The sequence below is a fragment of the Neovison vison genome, chromosome 13 (genome assembly GCF_020171115.1).
Source record: "Neovison vison isolate M4711 chromosome 13, ASM_NN_V1, whole genome shotgun sequence".
NCBI classification, from domain to species: domain Eukaryota; kingdom Metazoa; phylum Chordata; class Mammalia; order Carnivora; family Mustelidae; genus Neogale; species Neogale vison.
In genome coordinates, this window is record NC_058103.1 from 84,194,866 (window position 1) to 84,219,686 (window position 24,821).

A 24,821-nucleotide genomic window follows, 5' to 3' on the forward strand; every position below is an offset into this window, starting at 1 on the left:
TCTTGTGTGTAAGTCATCCTGTTTCCATCTCCCTTTCTGTAAAGCAGAATAATGTTTACACCTTAATCTGCCTCTCAGGGATACCATGTTAATAAAAATTAATGTCTATAAAGTACCCAGTGTTTCTTCAGATGGTTCACCCCGTCCCACACCCCACCAAATATACATGTGCAAATTACTAAGTTGTTGTTGCTAGGAAAAGAAATTTTTACCCACTTTTTTGGCTCCCTGTGTGGGCTTACCAGAAGTATGCCTGTTTGAATCTTTATGTGCTAGACTGAGAAACAAATTAGGATGTGGTAGAAGAGAAATTAGAATGAAAATTCTGTGGTGTCTATATCTGTATCCATTAGAACAGTGTATTCGACCTGTCATATTATTACAACCTGTCATAACTGGGCATGGAGAGTAAGTCTTACTTTAAAAGACCCAGCACCAGCCTCCCTTCTCCCCACCAACCTCCAGACGAAGAGAATGTACCTAAGGAACAGGGCAAAGGCAAACTCTCTTACTGGGGAAAGCCCATTTCATCTCAAATAGCTTAACAAGGCTTTTTCTCCTACCCAGTCTGCATTCCTAAGGATGGAAGAAGCAAGAAATAGTCTTCCAACATTCAAAGAAAGAGAAACCAAGGCCAATGTAGGTGGAGTAAGAGGATCTGTGCACCCTACCCTTTTAATATTCATAAGACCTTTGTGGGGACATACTGAGCGACACGTAGAGCAAAGGAAGTAAGGATATATTAGCAGGAGCTGAACAATCCTATCCTCATCAGTTGTTTTCTAGTGCTATTGTTTCTTTTTCTTCATTTTCCCCACACTACCAATTTTTTTAAAGTATTTATTTATTTATTTTAGAGAGAAAGTATGCACTTGCAAACGGGGAAGAGGGAGAAAGGAAAGAGGGAGAAGAAAGACAGACGGAGAAAGAGAGACAGAATCTCAAGCAGACTCCATGCTAAGTGTGGAGCCAGATACAGCTCTCCAGGGTAGGGCTTGGCCCCAGGACCTTAATCCCATGACCTAAGCCAAAACCAAGAGTCAAACACTTAAGCAATTAAACTATCCAGATGCCTCGAGGTAGGTTTGGGGCTCAAACTCATGACCATGAGATCAAGAGTTGCATGTTCCACTATATGAGCCGACCAGGTGCCCCACATTCTTCCTTTTGATTGCTTGCTATGGCCAGTTCTATAGAACTTAATAACGTTTATATGTTTTCTCTTGTTGTTGTCATTTTACAGTTGGAATATGGAGGCTGAGTCTTATTAACTCTGTAGAGAACTATTTTTATGGTGACCAGGTAGGAAAGGGAAGCTGAGATAGAAGCAATCAATTCTTCCATCATTCAATTCAAAATCCTATACACTCAACTGTCCAGTGAGATGCATATCAAAGTTTAGACATATAAAATAGTATATATTCTCTGATATCATTAAGCTTAAAGTAACATGTTATGTGGAGATATTTTAGTTATGAGTTTAAATTACTCCTACATCCACCATGGTGCTCTTTCAGGAACAAAACTTTGGAACAATCAGAAGTCAGATTAAAAGCAGGAAATAGAAATCTAAGGAGACCTCAAGAAGCGTCTGGTATAGCTCCGTTATGGTCAAAATTACAGAGGGATAAGTTAGGAACATTTAAAAAAACCCACCACCTTGATTCCAGGAGGATTAATCATGGGAGGGACAAAGCCAGATCTCAGAAGCTAGCTTTATCTGTCACTAGGGTCATCCAAAGTAAACTAACCCTGACTACTGGGTATTCAAAAAAATCCACGGTATACAGTATAACCTGGAGTCAGTAGTTCTGGGGAATACTTAAGTGAAGGGAATTTGAGTAAAACAAGGAAAACAAAATACAGAGCACTGTTGTCACAAGTTACAAGGCTTAACGGTTTTGGGGGCAATTTGTTTTCCCTCTCCTCACCTTTAGTTATTCTAAAACTCTTCTTGATGACAAACTCCTTTATTTTCCTCAAGGTTTATGATCATTAATGGATATTTGTTTGGTCAAATATCTGGTGTAGTAGGGAGTTTATTATTTATTTATTTATTTGACAGACAGATCACAAGTAGGCAGAGAGGAAGGCAGAGAGAGAGGAGGAAGCAGGCTCCCTGGGGAGCAGAGAGCCCGATGTGGGGCTCGATCCCAGGACCCTGGGATCATGACCTGAGCCGAAGGTAGAGGCTTTGACCCACTGAGCCACCAAGGTGCAGTGTGGGGAGTTTAGATAGCCGCCACCTTCAGGTCCCTTCCAGTAAGCAGCATGGAGGAAAGCTCTGTAAGACTTTTGAGCCTGCCAGTCATGGGACCAGTCATGAGTAAGCTACTGGTGATGGAGCCCGTGGTACCTGGCTGCTGTGCTTCAGAGGGAGTGGTGGACAGTTTACTACGTGGGAGATGTCAGGAAGCTCTTGGTTGCAACACATATTCAAAAGTAGTTCACCTCATTGCAGCTTAAAAATGTAACACTTTGGGTTTCAGATGATTCCACTTCCTCCTCAGTTCAGACCTGGTGCTGTCAGAAGCAAAGATGTAGTCGATGGATTTGTAAGACAGATCCCACACCTGAGACTGGGTCAAATTAAATGTCTCAGCTGCTAGTTGGTACTCTTGAGAAAGGTGTGTTGCAAAAACACCCTTATCATCGGTCTGCCAAAACAAAACAAAAATAAAACAAAAAACCAAAAACCAAAATAAAACAAAAAACAAAAGTTTTAAAATTAACAAGGAAATGATTTTTTAAAAACTGTAACTCATGTTTAGTCTATATTTCCCTCTTTACCATGCTTCTTTTAAGAGTCTAAACAAGTCTATAAATGCATCCATGCATATCTCTAACAAATAGGCCTGTTTATCCTTTTTAAAACAAAACCCTAAAACACCAAGGCAGGGGCTCTCAACCACGGCTGCATATTAAAACCACTAGGAAGCTTTTAAAATGTATCTGTGTACAGGACTCACCCCAGATCAGATAAAACAGAATCTCAAGGGATGGGCACTTGGGCATCAGTATTTTTTTATGTTTCTCTGGGCACTGCCTAGGACCTTTATCCATAGAGCTAAACCTGAGTCACCTGGCCCTCTGCAGCCTCACATGCCCTGATCCTCTCTCACTCCTTTACTTTGGCAGCATCCCAAGGCACACGAGGCACACGAGGCAGTCAGCTAGTAGTGACTGTCGACCTACTACAATAATAAAACAAAAAAGGAGCAAAATACTTCATACAAAACACCTTACACAGATCACAGATGGATGGGCGATGCTGTACCAGAATCCAAAATGATGCTGGTCATAAGATGGAACTGTCTGACTTTTGATGTTTGAGGTCAAACAGAGTTCTAGATGAAAGGAGGAAAAAGTCTCTTATTAAAAGCAGATTAGTAGACTCATTCACCAGTGTTCACCAAGTAGATACGTGAGAAATTTTTCCGAGGTATGTTAATTTTCAATAGTTCATTACTTTACAAAACTGACCTTAGGTATGAAAATGTATAGTTCAATTAGTGTAGTGGTACAGGATGTATGTGCTGCAAGTTTTGGCAGCAACTGTGCCAGGCAGGGAATTAATATCTTCTTCACAGCTATGTGCGTCCCCCTTTCTTTTATCCAAAATGGAGAGGAAAGGGGAATGTTATAAGCCAGTCCCCATGGAGAAAGCAGGATAGAGTCATGAAGGAATTTTTGAATGGTTGCTGCACTTCTTCCTGGTCTTCTAGTGGAGGCTAAAACAAATGGTAGCACTGCTTGAGGGCTACAGTATTATATAAAAAGCCAAGAGCAGAAATGGACTTAAAGAAAACCCCTAAACTCGTTTACTCAGACAACCATCTATTCCCTGTCTGCTGCAAGTTAAGTCCATCTTAAGAATGACTTCTATTAACAAATTCCTGCCTTGACACACTACACTGGGCTCCCCAGCCACAGCAGAAATACTTCACTGACTTAATTGATGGTATCTGCTCAGTGTGATAAGGCAGCCTCAACATAAGGCCGACTCAGTCTAAGGGATGGGAGCCTGCCCCCCTCACACGGCTGGGCACAAAGCTGAACTACCACACTAATCGCTATGTAAGTGTTTCCATCTTCGTAACTTCCGTGGATGTTTAAAAATATCCTTAGTAGAAAGAAAAAAAAAAACTCATTATGAATTGCTGAAAACTCCATACGTAATTAAAAAACACACATCACACACAAATGTTTCTGCAAACTGATCATTCAGTAAAATGGTTTTCAGCCAACTGCTTTTTTTTCCTCCGGAGAAGGCCTTTCCCAACCATAACACTGACCAGTGGTTATCTCATCACTATTATCTCACACTGTTTAATTTTCTTCAAACTGACATTTTCTTGTGTAACTGTTTACTGTCTCTTTTACCAATGCCAAAATATAAGTTCCTTGAGAAAGAAACCTTGCCTGTTTTGTTTACTGCTCTATTCCCAACAATTTGAAAGTAACTGAAACAGAACAGGCACTTCAAAAATATTTGTTGTTAAATACACATGTAGACAAATACGTAATAGTCAACACACATATAAAACTATGTCTTGGAATCTTCCATAATTCTTAATTTTTAAATAAATGTCATACATTTTCATAACATTAATTTCATTAAAGTCATTTAAAAATACTAGATGACTCTTATTCCTTCAATAAAATAATTATTGAGTTCCAAAAACTGGGGAATGTAGCAGTGAACAAGACAGACAAAGGCCCTGCTTTCATGGAGCTTATATTCTAATGGAAGCTAAAACTTTCTATTACTTTAAGGCTCAGGAGGCACATGTCCAAGCAACTTTTAATTTCTAAATGACACTTAAATATTTAGAATAGGAGTTCTCCACATAGGGGTTGCAACCTGGTGGCTGGGGACAAATGTACACTCTTGTCTGGAGGACGTGAAGCCTTAAGCCTTACCCAGTGGTATCTGGTATTGCCTCACGAAGTCCACCAGGTCCAGGGATCCTCCCTCAGAAGAGTTGAGAAATGTCCCATGCCCAATTCTGTCAGGAAGCAGATCCAGAAGTACTTGTGTTTCTTGTTTTTGGTTTGGAATCTGAAAAAAAGGGGGGCATAAGTAACCTCTTTCAGTGACTTTTTAAAAAAGATTTATTTATTTGACAGAGAGAGACAACACAAGCAGGGGGAGTGGGAGAGGGAGAAGCAGACTTCCCACTGAGCAGGGAGCCGATGCAGGGCTCAATGTGGGGCTCGATCCCAAGACCCTGGGATCACGAACTGAGCCGAAGGCAGATACTTAATGACTGAGCCACCCAGGTACCACTTTCAGTGATTTTTAAAGGTACTTTTTTCTGTAGCCAGCTACTTTGTCTCTCAGAGAAGATAATGCATTCTGGAAAGCTGAACTATCTATACCTTCCCAGCTTTCTTCTTTGCCTTTATTTTCCCATTCATTTCCCAATATTCTTCTAGATTTGTTTCAAAGGTAGTAATAATTATGGTTAACAAGCATAATAATAATAAACACTTTTAGACCTGCTTTGTGCCTTTTCACATAAATTCTCCTTTAAACCTCACAAGACTCTTACAAAGTACTAAGATGAAAAAAACTAAAGTTCAGAAAAAGTAACAGGATCAACTTGGGAACAGAACTGAAGCAAGAAAGGGACCTTTAATTTTTTAATTTTTTCCTTCTACATTACACTTCTCTACACTTGGGATTTCTTCAGATATACCTAACTTATGTAGTTAAAATATAAAGTGTTTTTTTTTTTTTTTCAAGTTATCTAAGGCCATGGAGCTCTGTCTGACTCCAGGGCCCAGATTCTCAGTGTAGTGTACTCATGTTTTATTTTTTATTTACTTTTTTAAGGATTTTCCTCATTTATTTGAGAGGGACGGAGACAGAATGAGCTCAAGCAGCGCGGGGTAGGGGGCAAAGGGAGAAGGAAAGAAACTCAAGCAGACTCCATGCAGAACCCATGTGGGGCTCGATCTCATGACCCTGAGATCATGACTTAAGTGGAAATCAAGAGTCGGATGCTTAAGGGACTGAGCCACCTAGGTGCCCCATTCATGTTTTATTTTGACACAGGTAGCTACATACATACCACAGCTACCATGAAAAGGTCTAGATGTACTCTATCTGCTAGACAGCCTACAAGACAAATGACCATAACATGAGGAAATAAAGTGTTTCATATCTAATGAATCAAACAAGAAAAGCAACAGAATAAAGAATATTAAAAAGAATTGTTAAGGAAACAAATTGGCAAAAGAAAAGAAAAAAAAACGAAAAGCAACAGAGACTAAGGTAAAGGGAAGGTTCTGATGCTGTGCACAAAGACCACAGATAACGGGTCACAATAACACATGTTGGTTGTTCCATTTTATTGACCATAAGCTTCAATCAGACATCAGTTACGTTAGCAAGAGGAAGTCCTATGAGTGATAGATCTTTTTGTTCAGAGTGTGGAAACACAGATCCTACCTTTTAAGTTCTGCCACCAGATTACTCTTTGCTTACAGACATGAAAATATCAGTATTGACAAGAAGCTCCAATTTTTCCTTAATTTTTTTTTTTTTTTTGAGTCTTGGAAGCTTGACTACCCTATGTTCTACAAATGGACCTTGAGAGCTTGTTTGGAGGTTCTAGCAGGGAAGCGCAGCTACTCGTATACCCTTGACTGAAGAACGGTCCTCTCCTCTATCGGGGAAGGTCGTCCTCTTTGACCGAGCACGCAGCTTCGGGAGGGACGCACATGGAGGGGTGAGGGAGGAAGGGGACACCCGCCTAGCCAGCCAGATCAGCCGAATCAACCCTGGCGATCAATGGGGTGACAGATGTCGCAGCCAGATCGCCCTCACATCCTTTCCTTAATTTTTAAGTCATGATGCTATTCAACATTTATATATTACTGCATCTAATACAAATAACTCTGTGAGGAAAGTAGCCTAAGTATTATTTCCTGCACTTGAGACAATAAACTCCAGATTCATCAATCTGTATACACTAATCATGTACAGCTTTTTGTATGTCAAAAAAAAAAAAGAAAAAAGAAAAAAGAAAATGTATGTCAAAAAAAAAAAAAGAAAGAAAGAAAGAAAAAAAACAAAAACAAATAGAAGTACTTCGTTATAAAGTAAACCCACCCGTAAAATGGGGGAAAGTGTAGTTGACTCCCTTGTTTGCCTCACAGGGATGTGCTTAAGTAAGTGACTGTTCTCTAGCCATCATCTCTACATTATCTGTCATTGTGCTCATGTTGCCAAGGAGCTGGGGCCCAATGATGGGCACCTGATCTTCTGATGAGCCTTATAACATAATAATGAGCTACTTCTTTTCTTGCCAGTGCATGTGATACATTGAGGTCCCTTACCCTACCTACGAGGACAGGTGAGATGAACTGGTGTTTTTCTCAGTGACAGCTTGCCAATGACAAGACTGATGATGAAAACTTAACACATTTTCTCTAGTAAGAAGTCAATAACTTTTTTAATGACATAGTGATACTGTGAATCAACAGCCACCCTCATGAATGACAAAAACATAAAAACAGTAACAAGGGACTAAAGCAAGTCATACCTTTATCATAATTTACAATAAAAAAATTTCTACTTTCCTCCTTGTCTTTTTTTTTTAACCTCCAGGTTTAATTTTAGCCATTTACAAATTATTATTATTTTCACCGTAATCTATCTTCTCCAGCCTAATTTTACAATATTATTTACCTCTGAAAGATGCAATGCCAACTTCAGGCCTGCTTTTTTAGCTTCTAAAAGCGGTTCCAAGAAGTCTTTTGCCTGTCCTACCTTGAAGATAAAAGTTAAAATGAAGATGCATGAAAATTCTAGGCAGACTGAAGAATTAGCTACTGTGTGTCAATAAACAAAGGAATAAAATAATGGCAAGGGAAAAAATGTCAGATTGGCTCATTTGAAAATTTCAATTATAAAGCACCTACAGTGTGCCAGACACTTTAGGGAACATAAAGCTCACAAAAACAATCCCTGCTGTCAAAAATATCGAGTCACATATCAGCGAACCTGAAATCAATCAGCCACACTAGATATAGAGGTCACCAAGTTTTATTTCTGTAAGGAAATCTAGATATCTGGTGCTAAGGAGGAGAACCCACCTGATTTAGGAACCTGTATGATTACAGCAAAGAAAGCTTCTACCAAATGGATGAATGAAATGAGAGCACAATGGTCCAGGTTTAGACAAAGCCTTAAGAACCAGTTTCATGGGGGCGCCTGGGTGGCTCAGTGGGTTAAGCCGCTGCATTCGGCTCAGGTCATGATCTCAGGGTCCTGGGATCGAGTCCTGCGTCGGGCTCTCTGCTCAGCAGGGAGTCTGCTTCCCTCTCTCTCTCTCTCTGCCTGCCTCTCCATCTACTTGTGATTTCTCTCTGTCAAATAAATAAATAAAATCTTAAAAAAAAAAAAAAGAACCAGTTTCATGGGACAATCTAAATCCTGTGGTTTTCAATGAGGGACAATTCTGCCCCCGCCATGCCCCCACCACCCCGGAACTTGGTAGTATCTGGAAACATTTTTGGCTGTCACAACCAAAAATGCTACTGGTATCCAGTGGATAGAGAAGAAAGGAATGCTACAAAACATGCTGCAATACACCAGACATTCTCCCAGGATAAAGAATTATCTGGCCCAAAATATCAATAGTGACATAAGTGAGACACTGTGTTTGAATCTGACATTCAAGAAGCTGTAGGCCAGCCTTTCTCAACTGGGGGGTTCTGTGAGATAAGTAAGGCATAGCCATAATTAAATACTAATTATTAGATAAACACTGTATGTAATGACTTAATTTCTCTCTTCTCATTCAGATCTTTTTTCTTTTTTTAGAGAGCTTGATTCTTCCAAGGAACCCTGGTTGAGAACAGCTGCTATAGACATTCTGGTCATCCAGGGCAGAATAGGTCTTTTTTTTTTTTTAAGGTTTTATTTATTTGAGAGAAAGAGAGAGAATGAGTAGGGGGGAGAGGGAGACGCAGACTTTCTGCTGAGCAGGGAGCCCCAGTGTGGGGCTCAATCCCAGGACCCTAGGATCATGACCTGACCTGAAGGCAGATGCTTAACTGACTGAGACACCCAAGTGCTGCCCCCGATCCACCTTTTTTTTTTTTTTTTTAAGATTTTATTTAAGAATAGGTCTTCATCCACTAGGAGCCTGCTAGACCTCTGGAGAATGCAGGATGCCCCAACCTAATACTTACCCACAAACTGATTCTACTTTTCAGAAATAAAATGTATTTAAGAAAAACAGCTTACAGTAGGGTCTCCACTGAGGTCAAGGCCAAGAACTGTATTGTCAGCAGAGAGGAAGAACTCTTCCGCAAGTTTAACGGTCTCCTTGGCTACTGAAGGGCCGCCTCTTCTGTCAATTGCTATCAAATACCTTTAATATAAGAAAAACACAGTTGAAAACAAATATAGTGAGGATGAAAAAAACAACTCTGAGTATGGCCAGAGAGGTATGGCAGGCTACATGTAAGTCACTTAGTAGAAGTATAGCCTGACTGACAGGACAGCTTACTTTGCCAGATGGCTTGAGACCATAAATTCCTAAATAGTACCAAACATCTAGGTAGTGTTCAAATTCTTAAATGTTTCATTTTTTTTTTATTCTTGCATTTGTTTTTTAGTTTGATTCAGAATTCAACTTAAGTCCACAGTGGACTTCATATTTATTCTGAAGGCACTCCCTCCACACCCTACCTTCCCTTCTCCGCAAATCCCCACTGTTTTTCTTGAATTTATTTCTTGAATTTAAAGAAACCATATCCTTTTTCTATAAAGTCTCCTACAATAGTCATTTTGCTGAGTGAATTCCTGTGTTGTTAACCTGTTTCTTCTGTCTCTTGTATCTCCTACAAATTGAAAACTGGATCTAGTATAGAGGCTTGATCAGATTCAATTTCTTAGCAAGATTATTTCATAAGTGGTGGTGTGTTATTTCATTAGGGGGCTTAGACTCATTATTTCAGTAAGTGTTAAAAAATTGGTAATATTCTAACACATATCCAGTAGCTGATACAAGTTCATTCTTCATGTTAGCTGAAATTCTACAAGCCATCTAATACCCAGAGAATCTCTGCTAATATTGCATAATTTTCCTCCCACATTTATTAATTTATATATTTTTTTACACACATGAAATTCCTCCAGCATTTATTTATTTATAAAATTTGGATCAATGATATATAAATGCAGTCTTTTTTTTTAAATTCACAGTTTATCCTAACATTAAATATTAGAAAACAATATAAATCATATGACCATAACATGATATTACTGTCTTCTGCTAAATGTTTTAGGATATTTTCCACTTTTTTATAAATAACCCTATAGGGGTGCCTGGGTGGCTCAGTTGGTTAAACATCTGCCTTGGGCTTGGGTCATGATCCTGGGGTCCTAGGATTGGCCCAGTGTTGGGCTCCCCGCTCAACAGGAAGTCTGCTTCTTCTCCCTCTGTCCTTCCCCTTTGCTCATGCTCTCTCACATTCTTACTCTCTCTAAAATAAATAAATATTTAAAATAAATAAATAACATTGCAATAAAGATTCTTACACAAAAATCAATTTATTTCTTTGGATACATTTCTACAAGTGGAGTACTGGGTCAGAAGGAAACATTTTTATACATCTTAATACATACTACTTTTTAAAGAGGTTTTATTTATTATATACGCTTACTAGCAGTGCATAAGTTCACAAACAGTGGTCATTACCCTGTTTTCTGGCAGGGGGGGCTACAGAAATGGCATTGTAACATTTCTTTTTAGAATTGTCTAAGGGGTGCCTGGGTGGCTCAGTGGGTTAAAGTCTCTGCCTTCAGCTCAGGTCATGATCCCAGGGTCCTGAGATTGAGCCCCGCAATGGGCTCTGCTCCGTGGGGAGCCTGCTTCTCCCTCTCTTACTCCCCCTACTTGTGCTCCCTCTCTGTCTCTGTCAAATAAATAAATAAACAAACAAATAAAAATCTTTAAAATTATCTGATCAGGATGCCTGGGTGGCTCAGTTGGTTGAGTGTCCAACTCTTGATTTCAGCTCAGGTCATGATCTCAGAGTTGTGAGATCTAGCCCCATGTCGGCTCCATGCTCAGCAGGGAGTCTGGGTGAGATTCTCTCTCCCTCTCCCTCTGACATTCCCCTAGCCCCTGTACACTTTCTCTCTCTCTCTCAAATAAATCTTTTTAAAAAATTACCTGATTAGTGAGATTAAATAGTTCCCTACAGACTTATCAGTCATTTGTAGGTCTTCTTTTCTGAATTCTCTTCTTTTGCCTGCTTCTTTTTGGGAAGGGTGTGTGTGTTAGTCTAGTTAAGCTTAATTTGGAGAGATTTTATAAGCAGAAATTACACAGGTAGCTTTCTTCCTTCAAGGACTTATTGAGCCCTGATTTGTGTCATCTCTCGTCTAAGTACTGTGTGAACAAAAGACAAGGTTCCTGGCCTCATGAACTTATATTCTAGTAGGTATGTACACACAAATAAAACAAGATAATTTCTGATCTTATCAAGAAGAGTGCCATAAGGAAATAGAAAGGATTACTAGAGGATTTGTGTGTGGGGGGGAATCTTTAGATAAAGTGGTCAAGGAAGGCCCCCTGAGGAAGTGACAGCCAAATTGAGAACTTGATAATGAAAAACCAGCCATGCAAGGATATGGCAGGAACTGTGTTCTAGGCAAAAGTAACAGGATGTACAAAGATGCTGACATGGGACATTCTTGGCCTATTTGAGGAACAGAGAACAAACCAGTGTGTAATAATGACAAGTGGTCCACATAAGGCTATTGAAGTAAGAGAGGCAACCAGGGGCACCTGGGTGGCTCAGTGGGTTAAAGCCTCTACCTTCGGCTCAGGTCATGATCTCAGGGTCCTGGGATCGAGCCCCACTTGGGTTCTCTGCTCAGCAGGGAGCCTGCTTCCCCGTCTCTCTCTCTCTCTGCCTGCCTCTCTGCCTACTTGTGATCTCTGTCTGTTAAATAAATAAAGAAAATCTTAAAAAAAAAAAAAAGAGGCAACCAAATCACATGGGACCATGTAGACCACAATAAGAAGTCTGGATTTTGGCTGAAGAGCAATGGGAAACTGTATTTGTCTAGAGCAACAGTACTCAAAATGTTTTGCCACATGAATAAACTCAGCACTACATTCTCAACTTTAAGCAATAGATTTCTTGACTCCATTTTTCTAAAAGTCAGTTATTGTTTGATTTATAAAAATCTATTACACTCATGATCAAAATAACAACATTTTCACCTTCTAGTTTTTTTTAAAATGGTGAACACTAAGGTACAATGCTTCTTACCTAACATCAATGTCAATGTGTTCTTGTTTGGACTGTTTTATACCCTCAAGTACAGATTCCACATAAGTCTTTTTAGTCATTCCTGGAAAGGACATAAAGAAAGTATTTGTAAAGAGATAATCAACTATTTCATCCTTCAACATTATCATCCCTCTATGAACAATTACATTTTTACTTTATGCTGTGATAAGGGCATAATTAGAGAGGAGTTAAAACATGGTCCTATGGGTACATTTTCATAAATGCTAACTGTACTTTAGTAAATTTTTTTAAATGAAGTACTAAAAAGCAGAAATGGAAAGAAAGACATACAAAATATAAGCCCATTTAAAAATTATTCTTAGATCCAACAGACATTAAACTACTCTCATGGGGTGCCTGGCTGGCTCAGCTGGTAGAGCAGGCAATTCTTGATCTCAGCATCGTGAGTTCAAGCCCTGTGTTCAGTGTGGAGCCTAGTTAAAAAAACAAACAAACAAACAAACAAAAAAACTAACAAAAAGAAACAAAACAAAAAAACCCATCACACAAATTGCTGTAAAAATCTAAAATGCCTGTTCTAAAAACAGAGGAACAGGCTAAGGCTTGGCCTCAAAAAAAAAAAACAGAAACAAAAACAAAAGATTTTCCTCTATTAGAACAATGTTCTCCTGCTGGTCCAGAAAAAAATCCCCTCTTGGGCTCCTGTCTCTTCAACCCTGGTCAGGCTCAGTGTTTCCTATCCAGGGCACTAGAGCAGTTCTTCCAGTTTTGGGTGTACAAGTCCTCTTCTTTTGGGGGGCTCTGAAAGAGCACGCTCCAGAACAACTTCCTCTAAAATACTCTTGTACCCAGTCACAGAATACTTATTTTTGGCAGAAAATCTCCAATAACACAGAAAATTATAAAGAAAAAATAATGAGTAACCTGTAATTCCACCACTCAGAGATAACCACTCTGTTTTTCTAAGTATACATATTTTTTAATAGATGAGATGCTACCAGGTATATATGTACCCTATTCAGTTGTTTAATACAGTCCTATATTCTGAGTGTTATTCCCAAGTCTTTATAGTAGCTTTGCAAATATTTTTAGTGGCTGCCTCATATTCCATTAACCCTTATCTAACCATCCCCCTATTATTGCATATCAGGTTAACATCCCTCTTGGAATCTCCATTCAAAGAGCAAACCAGCTCTAGTAAGTGGCAGGTTTTTTCTCTCCTTCCCTTTCACTATCCTCACCAGGGTAACTTGGAACTGATCCTACAATTTAAAAATGCGAGATAAGAATCTTCTGCTTGTCCCATCTCAACACTTTATGGAGTTTTAAAAAGCTTATCCCCTAAATGACTGGGTTGTACATGTCACAAGATGAACTGGCAGAGCCTTTTCAGGTCACAGACAAGGGACTAAGAGGGACCCAATGACCCCACATACTATCTCTCCAATCTGCCCTTATGAAAAGAGGGTTTCGGGAAGTTTCTCCAAACCACATCCAGATGCACTCATCTCCATCCAGAGAGGTTTTACCACATCACCACTTGCTCCTAGCATAAGACACTATCAGTCTCCATGCAATGACTGAAAAACCTTCATTTCTGTGATCATAATAAAACATGATTCAGCATCTACTCAGTGGCACTGTCTCACAAGGGCCCTTGATGAAAGGAGCAAGAAGTAGCCTCTGTTTAAGACAATGTAACTATAAGGAGCAAGTACTCTTTCCTCAAACTGAGGAAAAAACAAGAACCAGCGAAATTTTTGCAGGCCTTTTAATTTCCCTTAAACAGATAATTCTTGACCTGACTTTTTAATTTAACACCTCACTCATTAATAATGTACATCACTAATGCGCATCAGAAGATTTGGACTGTTGACTCTACTACAGTGTAAAAGTAAGTGTTTCATATTCTCAACTTACAAACACATGAATCATCAAAGCACAGAGGAAAAAAGTACATTTGCTGAGACGTAATTAAACTCTACCTGTAGCATTTTCTCCTCTGGGTGTGCTCCTTAGTTCCAGGTACTTCACACCATCATCTGCAAATTCTTTAATGACATCTTTTGTGACCTGATGGTTAAGGCAATGGACATAATATTGATAAGGTTAGTGAAAGGATCCCAATGAAAATGCCAAATGCTACAGCTTTATCTCACGCATTAGATTTGATCTGCAAAAAATGCTGGAAGTCTCTCATGTGGTTAAGATGACCTGCTTTGTCACAACCCTTGCTGGAAATTGCTCACATCAAACAAGTCTGCACATCTTACATACTTTTTCTCTTCTCTCCTTTTAGCCATTTCTCCATTTTCTAGTGTTCATAAAAGTAGCTAATAAGACAGAGAAATGAGGCAAAACTAAAACTGAGTGTGTAGTGCAGTACTAGGAAGGTATGTATGGAAATAAGTGGCTGAAACAATTAGGCATTACTGATGTACCACTCAAAGTCATGGCTTATGGTTCTTATTCAAGTTATTTATGAATAAGTTGGATTTTTCAAAAGTTTCTTCAGGCAGGGTGAAATTGTCCCTAGGAGTACTAAGAAAACTCTCTTTGGCAAAGAGAATCGGTGATAAATATGAGTAAAATGGTATCCAATTTAGCACAAATTAAACAACTCAAAAATGACTAAATTACCAGGGTAAAAGATATCAAAAGGATTAAGGGCATGTTTTCCTTCTCTGCAATCAATCCAAAAAAAGTACCAAATCTAGAAGAAAAAAGGACCAGGTTGGAAACGCTGTGACAACTAGCTCTAGCTAATGCTTGTAGTTGGTATCCTAATCTTAACCTGTTTTGACCACATGCACATAAGTGGGCAAGTGCAACGTCCTGGCAAGGGAACAAGGGTTGGCCGATTATGTAGACAGTGCCTAACAAGGTGGGACTACTTTAGTGGATTCATTGTAATCCAAGGTCTAGGCTTCATCAGTTGTGTGTGTATGTGTGTGTGTGTGTGCATGTGTGTGTGTACACACATACGCTTACCTAAGCCAAAAAGGAGTTTATTGTAATATTAGAATATAAATATTACTAAGCTGAAATTCACTAGGAGGTCTAGAGAATCAGCCTCAGCAATTGTACAACTCAGGACAACACAAAAGCATTCAAAATCATGTAACATTCTTGGACCAAGCAAGACACCCCTGCTTCCTCCACCACCGAGCATGACCCTGCAGCTTCTGTACCATCATCACAGGCACTGGACCCCATGGCACTGGTGCTCCCCAAACTCCGTGTTGCTGCCAATGCTACCACCAGAGTGTGGGCCTCATCTATGCAGGCTATGGAACTGCATCTAGTTACTGGCTCCAGAGCAGACACAGAGAAGCCAGCTCCCTCTACTCCAGCTCACATGTGGCTAATGCAGAAGCCTATCTGTTATGTATGCCGTGACATGGAGGGTGAAGTGAGGGTATGAAGTGGCAGTCCTCAGTGACTGGTGAGACCATAGCTACTATCCAATGCCCCCTCTCTTCGTTTCTTGAGCAGCCGGTGAAACCAAATAAAACAACAGAAGGCTGTTGGCAAGTATGGAATGAGAGCAATGAGACAATTTATCTAGGTCCTAGCGAGGCCTGTGGAATCATCCCTACCCATGTCCACATCTGTGTCTGCCAGACTCAGCCCTTTCTGCTCCACACTGCAACTGGTATTAAGGACAACTCTTATTTGAGTTCCTTCTTCAGACAGAGTACATCACGATTAGTTAAGTTTCTGCTTACAAAGGATGGTAAGACTGCATCTCTTGAATGAGAAGGAACATAAGCTCTGGAACCAAAGACAGTCAATTCTACCACTTGCTTTCTCTGTGAGTGACCTTGAGTAAGTTACGTGTAATCAATTTAAGCCTCAGGGTTTTTTTTCTTCTGCAAAACGGGAACAATAAAAATACCCACTTCAGAGAGCAGTCTTGAATGTAGTGTCTGGCACATGTAATAGTTAATATTATTATTTCAAGCACATTCCAATCCTTTCTCTTTAGATTACATCTAGATCATCTTGACTAGACTGTTAAGTGATCCACACACAACAAAGAATCTCTTGGCTTATTCCTACAGTGTTCATTTATTATATGTAAATGTTATTAACTTCACTCTCAGTGTCATCCTTCTGAACCACCTAAAGTTGCTCATTCTAGTACCACTATGTCAAATCACAGAATCTTAATTCCTTACCTCATTTTATATTTTTTAAAGATTTATTTATATGAGAGAAAGAGAGCATATGTGCACATGTGCAAGTGCATGATTCAGCAAGGGTTGGGGGAGGGGCAGACGGAGCAAATCCCCAAGGGGACTCCTGCACTGAGCCTAAGGAGGGCTCAATCTTATAACCCTGAGATCCTGATCTGAGCTAAGTACCCAGGCAGGAATCCCTCCTTACCTCATTTTATTTTGTTTTATTTTATTTCTAAAAATTTTATATATTTGAGAGAGAGCAAGAGAGAAAGAAAGCACAAGCAAGGGGAACAGGGCAGAGGGAGAGGGAGAAGCAGGGAGCCTGATGTGGAAATCGATCCCAGGACCCCGGGATCATGACCTGAGCCAAAGGCACATGCTCAACCAACTGAACCACCCAGGTGCCCCCTTCTTTCATTTTAATAAAGCGTTTACCAGCTTTGAAAGTAATAAAATAATGAGCCTGGCATTACTGTAGCCCTACATAAGCTCTCAGAATCCAGAATTTCATCAGTTTTGCTCTGTTACAATCAAAAAAAGAAAGTGAGACATTCCTAGCAGCATTCAATAGTGTCTGCTGAGTGGCTAATTAGATAATCCTCCTTTAGGTTCCTGTAAGTCCCTATATGTATCTCTAACATATAGCTTACCTCATTATGTCGGATTTATCTGCTTATGGATCTGTCTCTCTCCCTCCTCAGGGGCCAGAGACCATGTCCATCTATCTTACCTCCCAGTCTTTAGCAGAGTGCCTAGAACACTGTGGACACTTGGGCAACTTTTGTTGAATTAGACTTTTAGAGCTAATTCTCCACCAAAAGGTAATTAATTTACTTAATACTTATCATGAGGATCAGTTTCAGCCATGAAGGAAAATTCTTTCTTGACCAGTCAAAAGTTATTTTTCCAGAAACACAAGTTTTCCTCTTACTCCACATTTGTTTTCCTAATGTTTAGGAACACTAATAAGGATTCTGTTTTTCTCCATTTAAAAAGAGTACATTTTAAAATGCCATGTAGGGATGCTTGAGTAGCTCAGTTAGTTGGGCATCTGCCTTCGGCTCGGGTCCTGATTCCAGGATCCTGGGATTGAGTCCTGCATCAGGCTCCTTGTTCTGCAGGGAGCCTGCTTCTTTGTTTACCTGCTGTTCCCCCTGCTTGTGTGTGCTCTCTCTCTCTCTCTGACAAATAAATAGAACAGTTAAAAAAATAAAATTAAAATAAAATACCACCCTAGTCAGACAGTGATACAGAAACCAGTCTTCCATATCAGAGAGTAGTATCACAGAGCTACAAGTAAGAGAACACAGTGGTGTCCTCTAGTCCTTCACTCCCAGAGAGAATTCAATCTCTAAGTACTTCTGAACTTCATTCTCTATACTGTCACCCAGGTACTTAAAAGTATCTCAAGCAATACAGATAAAGCCGGATCAAAGGAATGCCCACCTATGGTCAAATATTTCATGTTATATATGGAAAACAGGACAAGATCTTATCCTCTATGTAACAGAATACATTGACCTTGCTTCTCTTCTCAGATCTCTTATAATTAGCTCTTGGCAAATGTCTTACATGGCTTTTGAAAAGAGTTGCCATAAAAAAGCAAAAAATATTTTTCATTTGATTCTTGATGAAAGCAAAAATTCAAGTGCAATACCAGAAGGGCATAAATTACAAATAAATTTTAAACCACTCTAATAATTCTTCATTTCTCACCATTAGAATATCTTCAGGGCTAGTAGTAAGCTGATGAATAATTTGAAACATCTGGAAACATCTGCAACAGGAAAGTTTTAACATACTCTAGTCATCAAAAACTTGTCACTTGACACAAGCCCACTAAATTGAATAAATATATTTTAGACTAACACTAATTATATATTGTAAGGAACTACAGAATAGGTTTTTCAAAAATTACACTGACCTGGGAGGATAATCAAATAACTGAAAACTAAATGTTACTTTTAAGTGGGGAAAAAACAGTTTCCCTTTGCCACTCCCCTACCCCCTGCTGATAGCAGCAAACAGGAAGAAAATTCAATAAGCCCACATTTTCAGGTCTAAAGAATATTCTAATATAGTATAACTTTATAAACAACATAAAGCATTAAAAATACTGTCAATTGTCTAACAGCTGGGGAAAAAAAATGCTGTATGTCAAGTTACACTCTCCACAGCAGATGGCTACCCAATTCCTTTAACTACTAAAATCTGGATTCTTACAGACTATTTCCAATCTCAAAACAGTAACAGAGATAAAAAGAAGCATGTCCACAACTTCCCTAAACTCACTCTTTTAAAGTTCTTTTCTTTCCCTTGTCAATCATAGTCATCTGATTGTCGATTTTAAGACCTGGCTTCTTGGCTATCAATTTCTTCATGGTATTAGAACTAATGGATCCATTCAGGTGGGCATGAAGTTCCTAAAACAAGAGAATACAGTCAATAAAAATTTCTCAAGTATCCACCAGATTTTTAAAAAATAGATTATTTATTTATTTATTTGAGAGAGATCACAAGTAGGCAGAGAGGCAGGCAGAGAGAGAGAAGGGGGAAGCAGGCTCCCTGCTGAGCAGAGAGCCTGACGTGGGGCTCGATCCCAGGACCCTGAGATCATGACCTGAGCTGAAGGCAGAGGCTTAAACCACTGAGCCACCCAGGCACCCCAAGTATCCACCAGATTAATAGCATCCTACCAGGTACCCGATGTCTGTAATCTGTAGTAGGCAAACTGCCTACTAGATGTAGATATATAACTTTTAAGGTTTACAAATCTTACAAATTCTCCCTGTAAAATTTACTTTTCTTTGTGGAAAACAAACAAACAAACACAGACATCTTTATAATTAGCAACCACTCCAGAATTCTGTGGTTGAATTCTTACCACTTTAGGTAATTCTGAGTAAAAGGGTGTCTTCCGTGGCTGTTGGTGTTCTTCTGCTTCCATCCTGATTTCACAGAAAGGTCTTTCTCTAATTACTCTTCTGGTACAATGTGCTTCAGCCAGCAAGTTTTGTGGTCTTGAATTTCCTTCAGATTGCGTTACATCCACACGTTTTGATAAGATAACCTGTATATGTAGCTCTGGGCTCAGCTTCCCCTATTTAAACAAATGTGAACATTTTCAGACGTTGACATAAAAACAAAGAAACAGAATTTGCCACTTTATACCTCAAAAGACAAAAGCCCCTTCAACGCTATTTAGGCAAATTAACAATCTAACCTAGAAATAAGAAAAGGCCTCAGACTGCTGAAGATTCTCTCTCTCCATCTCTTTCCCCCTACCCCTCTCCCCTGCTCATGCATGCATGTGCATTTTCTCTCTCTCAATAAATAAATATATAAAATATTTTTAAAAAACTGTGCAACACTGCACAAAGCCACAGAAATCCACAGAAAGGCCAACACAGTATGAAATAAAAGTGGCATTTCAACAAAATGCTATAGTAGGTGCTTCATAAATAGTAACACATGAAAATGATAGGCTGTTTAACTAACATGCTTACTACTCCTACCAAAATACATAGAAGAGAACATTAAGATAGAAAAACACATCTTCTGTAGGTGAAATCAATTTACCATAAATTGACTTTTAAACTCAATGTTAATCAAAATATTCCACGTTATTTCTTAGAAATTGATTTTTAAAGTTCATGTGGAAGACTTAACTTATAAAATTATCTAGAAAAAATTGTGGATCTCAAAAGAAAAATATTCAATATTAGTGAAGGTATGAGTAAAAGTTCTGGTGGAAGCAAAACTTGATACGGTTTTTTGGAAAGCAATTTGGCACTATCTATCAACACACACAAACACAAAACACCATTTATTTTCTGACCCAATAATTCTACTTTTAAGAATTTATCCTGGGGCATCTGGGTCGCTTATTTGGTTAGATGTCTGCTTTCAGCTCAGATCATGATCCCAGGGTCCTGGGATCAACCCCGCATTGGGCTCCCTGCTCAGCAGGGAAGCCTGCTTCTCCCTCTCCCTTTGTCTGCCACTCCCCCTGCTTGTGTGCACACTCTTTCTCTCCATCCAATAAACAAAATCTGAAAAAAAAATTATCCTATATCTTATAGGATATTCACAAATACTTTTCTTTTTTTTTTTTAAGATTTTTTTTATTTATTTGACAGACAGAGATCACAAGCAGGCAGAGAGGCAGGCAGAGAGAGAGGAGGAAGCAGGCTCCCCGCTGAGCAGAGAGCCTGATGCGGGGCTCAATCCCAGGACTCTGGGATCATGACCTGAGCCAAAGACAGAGGCTTTAACCCACTGAGCCACCCAGGCGCCCCCCAAAATACATTTCTTATATAACAGCAAAAACTGGAAACAACCTGAATGTCTATCAGTAGGCTAAATTAATTTTATCTCAGTCCAACAGAGTATCTATGACTATAGGGAAAGACTTCTATGATATGTTACTTTCAAAAAGTAGCAAAATATATTGCTTAGAAAGATGGCATTTATGAACAAAGCATGTTTTATTTATTCATAATTATGGGTTGGAAGTAGCAAAGGTCAGGGGAGAGAATTTTGCTTTAATTTACCTTACACAGTGTTCTGCAACTTAAAGGTTTTACAAGCATGTAATACTTGACCGCTTTCTGAAATAAATTTAATAAATTAAAATGTTAATCAATAAATTTATATAACTTACTTAATAATTTTAATAAAAATAAAAACATGGTTTAAAGTAATTATTTATAAAATTAAATAATTTTTAAAACTTGCAGAACAGTGGTGCCTGAGTGGCTCAGTCAGTTAAGCATCTGCCCTTGGCTCAGGTCATGATCCCAGCGTCCTGGGATAGAGCCCTGTGCCTGGCTCCCTGCTCAGTGGGGAGTCTGCTTCTCCTTCTCCCTGCCACCCCTGCTTGTGCTCTCTCTCTGTCAAATAATTAAATGAAATCTTTAAAAAAAACCTTGCAAAACAATTTTATTATTATGTATTGTGAGAAGGAAGAACTTCTATGTTTAGACAATGGAATGACAGCCTAAAAAAGTACTTGGGACATTTTTCATAGCAGGCTGATAATAAATCTGACAAATGGCTAGCTTTTTAAATATATTTTCAGGGATGCCTGGGTGGCTCAGTCAGTTAATCGTCTGCCTTCAGCTCAGGTCATGATCCCAGGGTCCTAGAATTGAGTCCCACAGTGGGCTTCCTGCTCAGTGGGGAGCCTGCTTCTCCCTCAGCCTGCTGCTCCCCCTTTCAGTGTGGGCTCTTGCTCTCTGATAAATAAATAAAACCTTTAAAAAATATATATATATTTCCAATCCCACTCTAGGATCCTGATCTTATTTTGTGCTACATTCAAACCAACCTTAAGACTGGTCTTTAAGTAAATTTACTGGCCCACTGGCTACAATGTTAACCTCTGTAAATTTGAGATCCACCCAAAAGCACAATCTTTACACATTTAAAAAACTGTTGTTTCACTGATCCATGCCAAAGATACTGCCATCAACAATACCATGCCCTGCATTCTATCTTCCTGGGCAACATTGGGTGTGGGTGGGAAGAAGCTAGGATGGGAGTGAGGAGTGGAAAGGCAACACATTGAGATAAGATCTTTCTACATTTGTACTATACTTCATCAAGTTAAAGCAGGACCAAGTCTCCTGTCTCCCAGAGAACTTTTTTTTTAATAATTTTTAAAAAAGATTTTATTTATTTATTTGACAGACAGAGATCACAAGCAGACAGAGAGAGGAGGAAGCAGGCTCCCCACCGAGCAGAGAGCCCGATGCAGGGCTCAATCCCAGGACCCTGGGATCATACCCAAGCGGAAGGCAGAGGCTTTAACCCACTGAGCCACCCAGGCGCCCCTCCCAGAGAACTTTTTTCATGCCCGAGTAAGAAAAGGGAGCGCAGAATAATAAAGACACGTGTTACTTTTTATTAAGCACTTATCATGATCCAGGCACGCTAAGTTTCTTAAATGGTTGTTTTACTTAATCCTCACAACCCATGATATTATTATCCTCATTTTACGTAAGAATGAACAGGTTAAAAAATAATAATCAGAAAACAATTCTTTGTTACCCATATCACAAATTTTGCTCCATTCTCTTTCTTCCTGAATCAGTTTTCTTGATCTGTTCTTTATCAAAAAAGTAACATTTCTAACATATCACCTAAATTTTATTTTATTTTATTTTTTAAAGATTTTATTTATTTGTTTGACAGAGAGAGACACGGCGAAAGGGGGCACAACCAGGGGGAGTGGGAGAGGAAGAAGGTGGCTCCTCGCCAAGCAGGGAGCCCGTTGCAAAGCGGACTCTGTGATGTGGGAGTTCGATAGCAGGACCCTGGGATCATGACCTGAGCCGAAGGCAGATGCTTCATGACTGAGCCACCCAGATGCCCCAATACCACCTAAATTTTTAAAAATTCACTTTTACAGCACTGTATATATTTTTTAAAGTCCTACAATTTGCTTTTCTTCTTCTTTGGCTGCAATCAACTCTGAGACACCCCAGAAAGCAGCACTTACTCCTCTCATTTTAGACACAAATATCCCAGGCCTAACAACCTCAGGGTTATGCTTCTCCCATTCCATCAGAGGCAATTCCAAACACCTCAAGCACTCCACTAGACCCAATCACCTCACACCGAACTGACAACCCAACTGCCAGCTTTACAAAGATAAGAGAGGCCGTGAGGCAAGAATTCCCTCACCTACACCTAGCTTACCTTTTTTTTTTTTTTTAAATTTATTCATTTGAGAGGCAGAGATCACAAGTGGGCAGAGAGGCTGAGAGAGAGAGAGGAGGAAGCAGGCTCCCCACCGAGCAGAGACCCCGATGCAGGGCTCGATCCCAGGACCCCGGGATCACAACCCGAGCCAAAGGCAGAGGACTCAACCCACTGAGCCATCCAGGCGCCCCTAGTTTACCTTTATCTATACACTTTCTTCTCTCTTAACTCAGAGAAAAAGGATTCATTCTTCTGTCCTTAACACTGATCTGTGCCCTAGATCCCATTCCCTCCTAGCTATTTCAAGTCATTACTCCATCAGTTACTCTCAATTTTATGTTCCTTCAACCTCTCTCTCAGAGAGAGGCTAATTTCTCTCAGGGAACCAACATGCATGTCCTTTATTTGTTTTCACCTAAAAAGCAAACAAACAAGCGCCTTTCTTGTATCCCATATTCCTCTTTACTGCCCTGTCTCTCCTTTCATTCTAAGCTAAGCTCCTTGAAAGCGTAATTTAGACTGGCTGCCTCCATTTACTTATCTCCCATTCAGGTGAAACATGAATTCTGCCCTTATTGCTCCACAGGAACTGCTCTCCCTGGTCATTAAGAGCTCTTCAACACTAAATCTTTTCAGTTTATCCTGACTCAAACCTCTGAGTACAGTATCCAAATCCAAACTGGCTGGACTCCTAAACTCTTGCTCTTACTTTCTGCTAGACTGCTTCGAAGTAACCATACTTAGAGTTATCCTGATTCCCTTCTCTACCTCAGCCCCTGCAGTCAGTCACCAGATTCCAATCAATAAATTATAAATTTTCTAAATATCTCTGGAAGCGGTTTCCTAGGGGTGATGACTTGCAGACCCTGAACTCAAGAAACTTTATTATTATTTTAAACCCCTGACAAGACTCACACAGTATCAGAGGGAATAATCGTCTCTCTTCTGTGATTTCCCTTTTCCGTGGATATATTCAACATTACCCTAGAATCACAGACATTTTGAAGTGGAGGGAAATGCCATTTTATAACCGAGAAACAGAGGCTGAGTGTTTTATTTATTGTCAGCTTTGCAGAGCCCCAATACAAGGGAATTAGCAGTATTTATCTGTGGGGAAACATTTATGGGGTGAATCAGAACCTCTGTAAAAGTTTTTTCATTTTGCACCTGGCCTCAATGACTAAATTTCAGATTTAAATGAGATCTCTCTTTAAACTATGAAAGCATTAAATACGTACTGGTAGTTAGCATCTGAGGACGACTCCTTCTTCTTCCTGCCCACCAACCAACCTCAGTAGTTCTAATCCTACTTTGCCCCACCAGATTACTCAATGCGGACCCTGTCGTCCAAGGTCTGGTTGTCAGTCCCCACACACTCACCCCTTAAAGATTTCTGTCAACAGTTGAGTCAACTATGAGGACTTAGCTAAATTCTCTCTTCAGATGGAAAGGCTTGTAGAAAAGCGACAACCTGAGCTTCCCTGACACAGTCCATATGCCCACAATATGTGCCGTACGGGTCAGCCTTCCGCGAAAAAGCAGTCCCAGAAAAAACCCAAAAAAAGGTCAATCACAGTCGAACTTCAGCACAAGCTACACCCTCCTCAATTCTGATTGGTGAGGTGCCCTCTTTGCGGAAGTGAC

At 39.6% G+C, this 24,821-nt stretch overlaps 1 protein-coding gene across 2 annotated transcripts; it reads right to left on the minus strand.

Moving 5' to 3' along the window:
- Window positions 1-2,147: 2,147 nt before the first annotated feature.
- ADAL (adenosine deaminase like) lies at window positions 2,148-24,817 on the minus strand. 2 transcript variants are annotated; one of them, XM_044230335.1, is made up of 11 exons: window positions 24,558-24,817; window positions 19,357-19,572; window positions 18,765-18,895; window positions 18,189-18,249; window positions 14,274-14,361; window positions 12,307-12,388; window positions 9,263-9,389; window positions 7,700-7,780; window positions 4,924-5,062; window positions 3,247-3,347; window positions 2,148-2,657 (listed from the first exon to the last, which is right to left on the minus strand). In XM_044230335.1, the coding sequence occupies exons 2-11, from the start codon at window positions 19,417-19,419 to the stop codon at window positions 2,463-2,465; spliced, it is 1,068 nt and encodes a 355-aa protein (XP_044086270.1). In that variant the 5' UTR covers window positions 19,420-19,572; window positions 24,558-24,817; the 3' UTR covers window positions 2,148-2,462. The 2 variants fall into 2 exon arrangements, with proteins under 2 accessions (XP_044086270.1, XP_044086269.1); XM_044230334.1 differs by lacking the exon at window positions 24,558-24,817 and adding an exon at window positions 21,026-21,066.
- Between the last annotated feature and the right edge of the window lie 4 nt (window positions 24,818-24,821).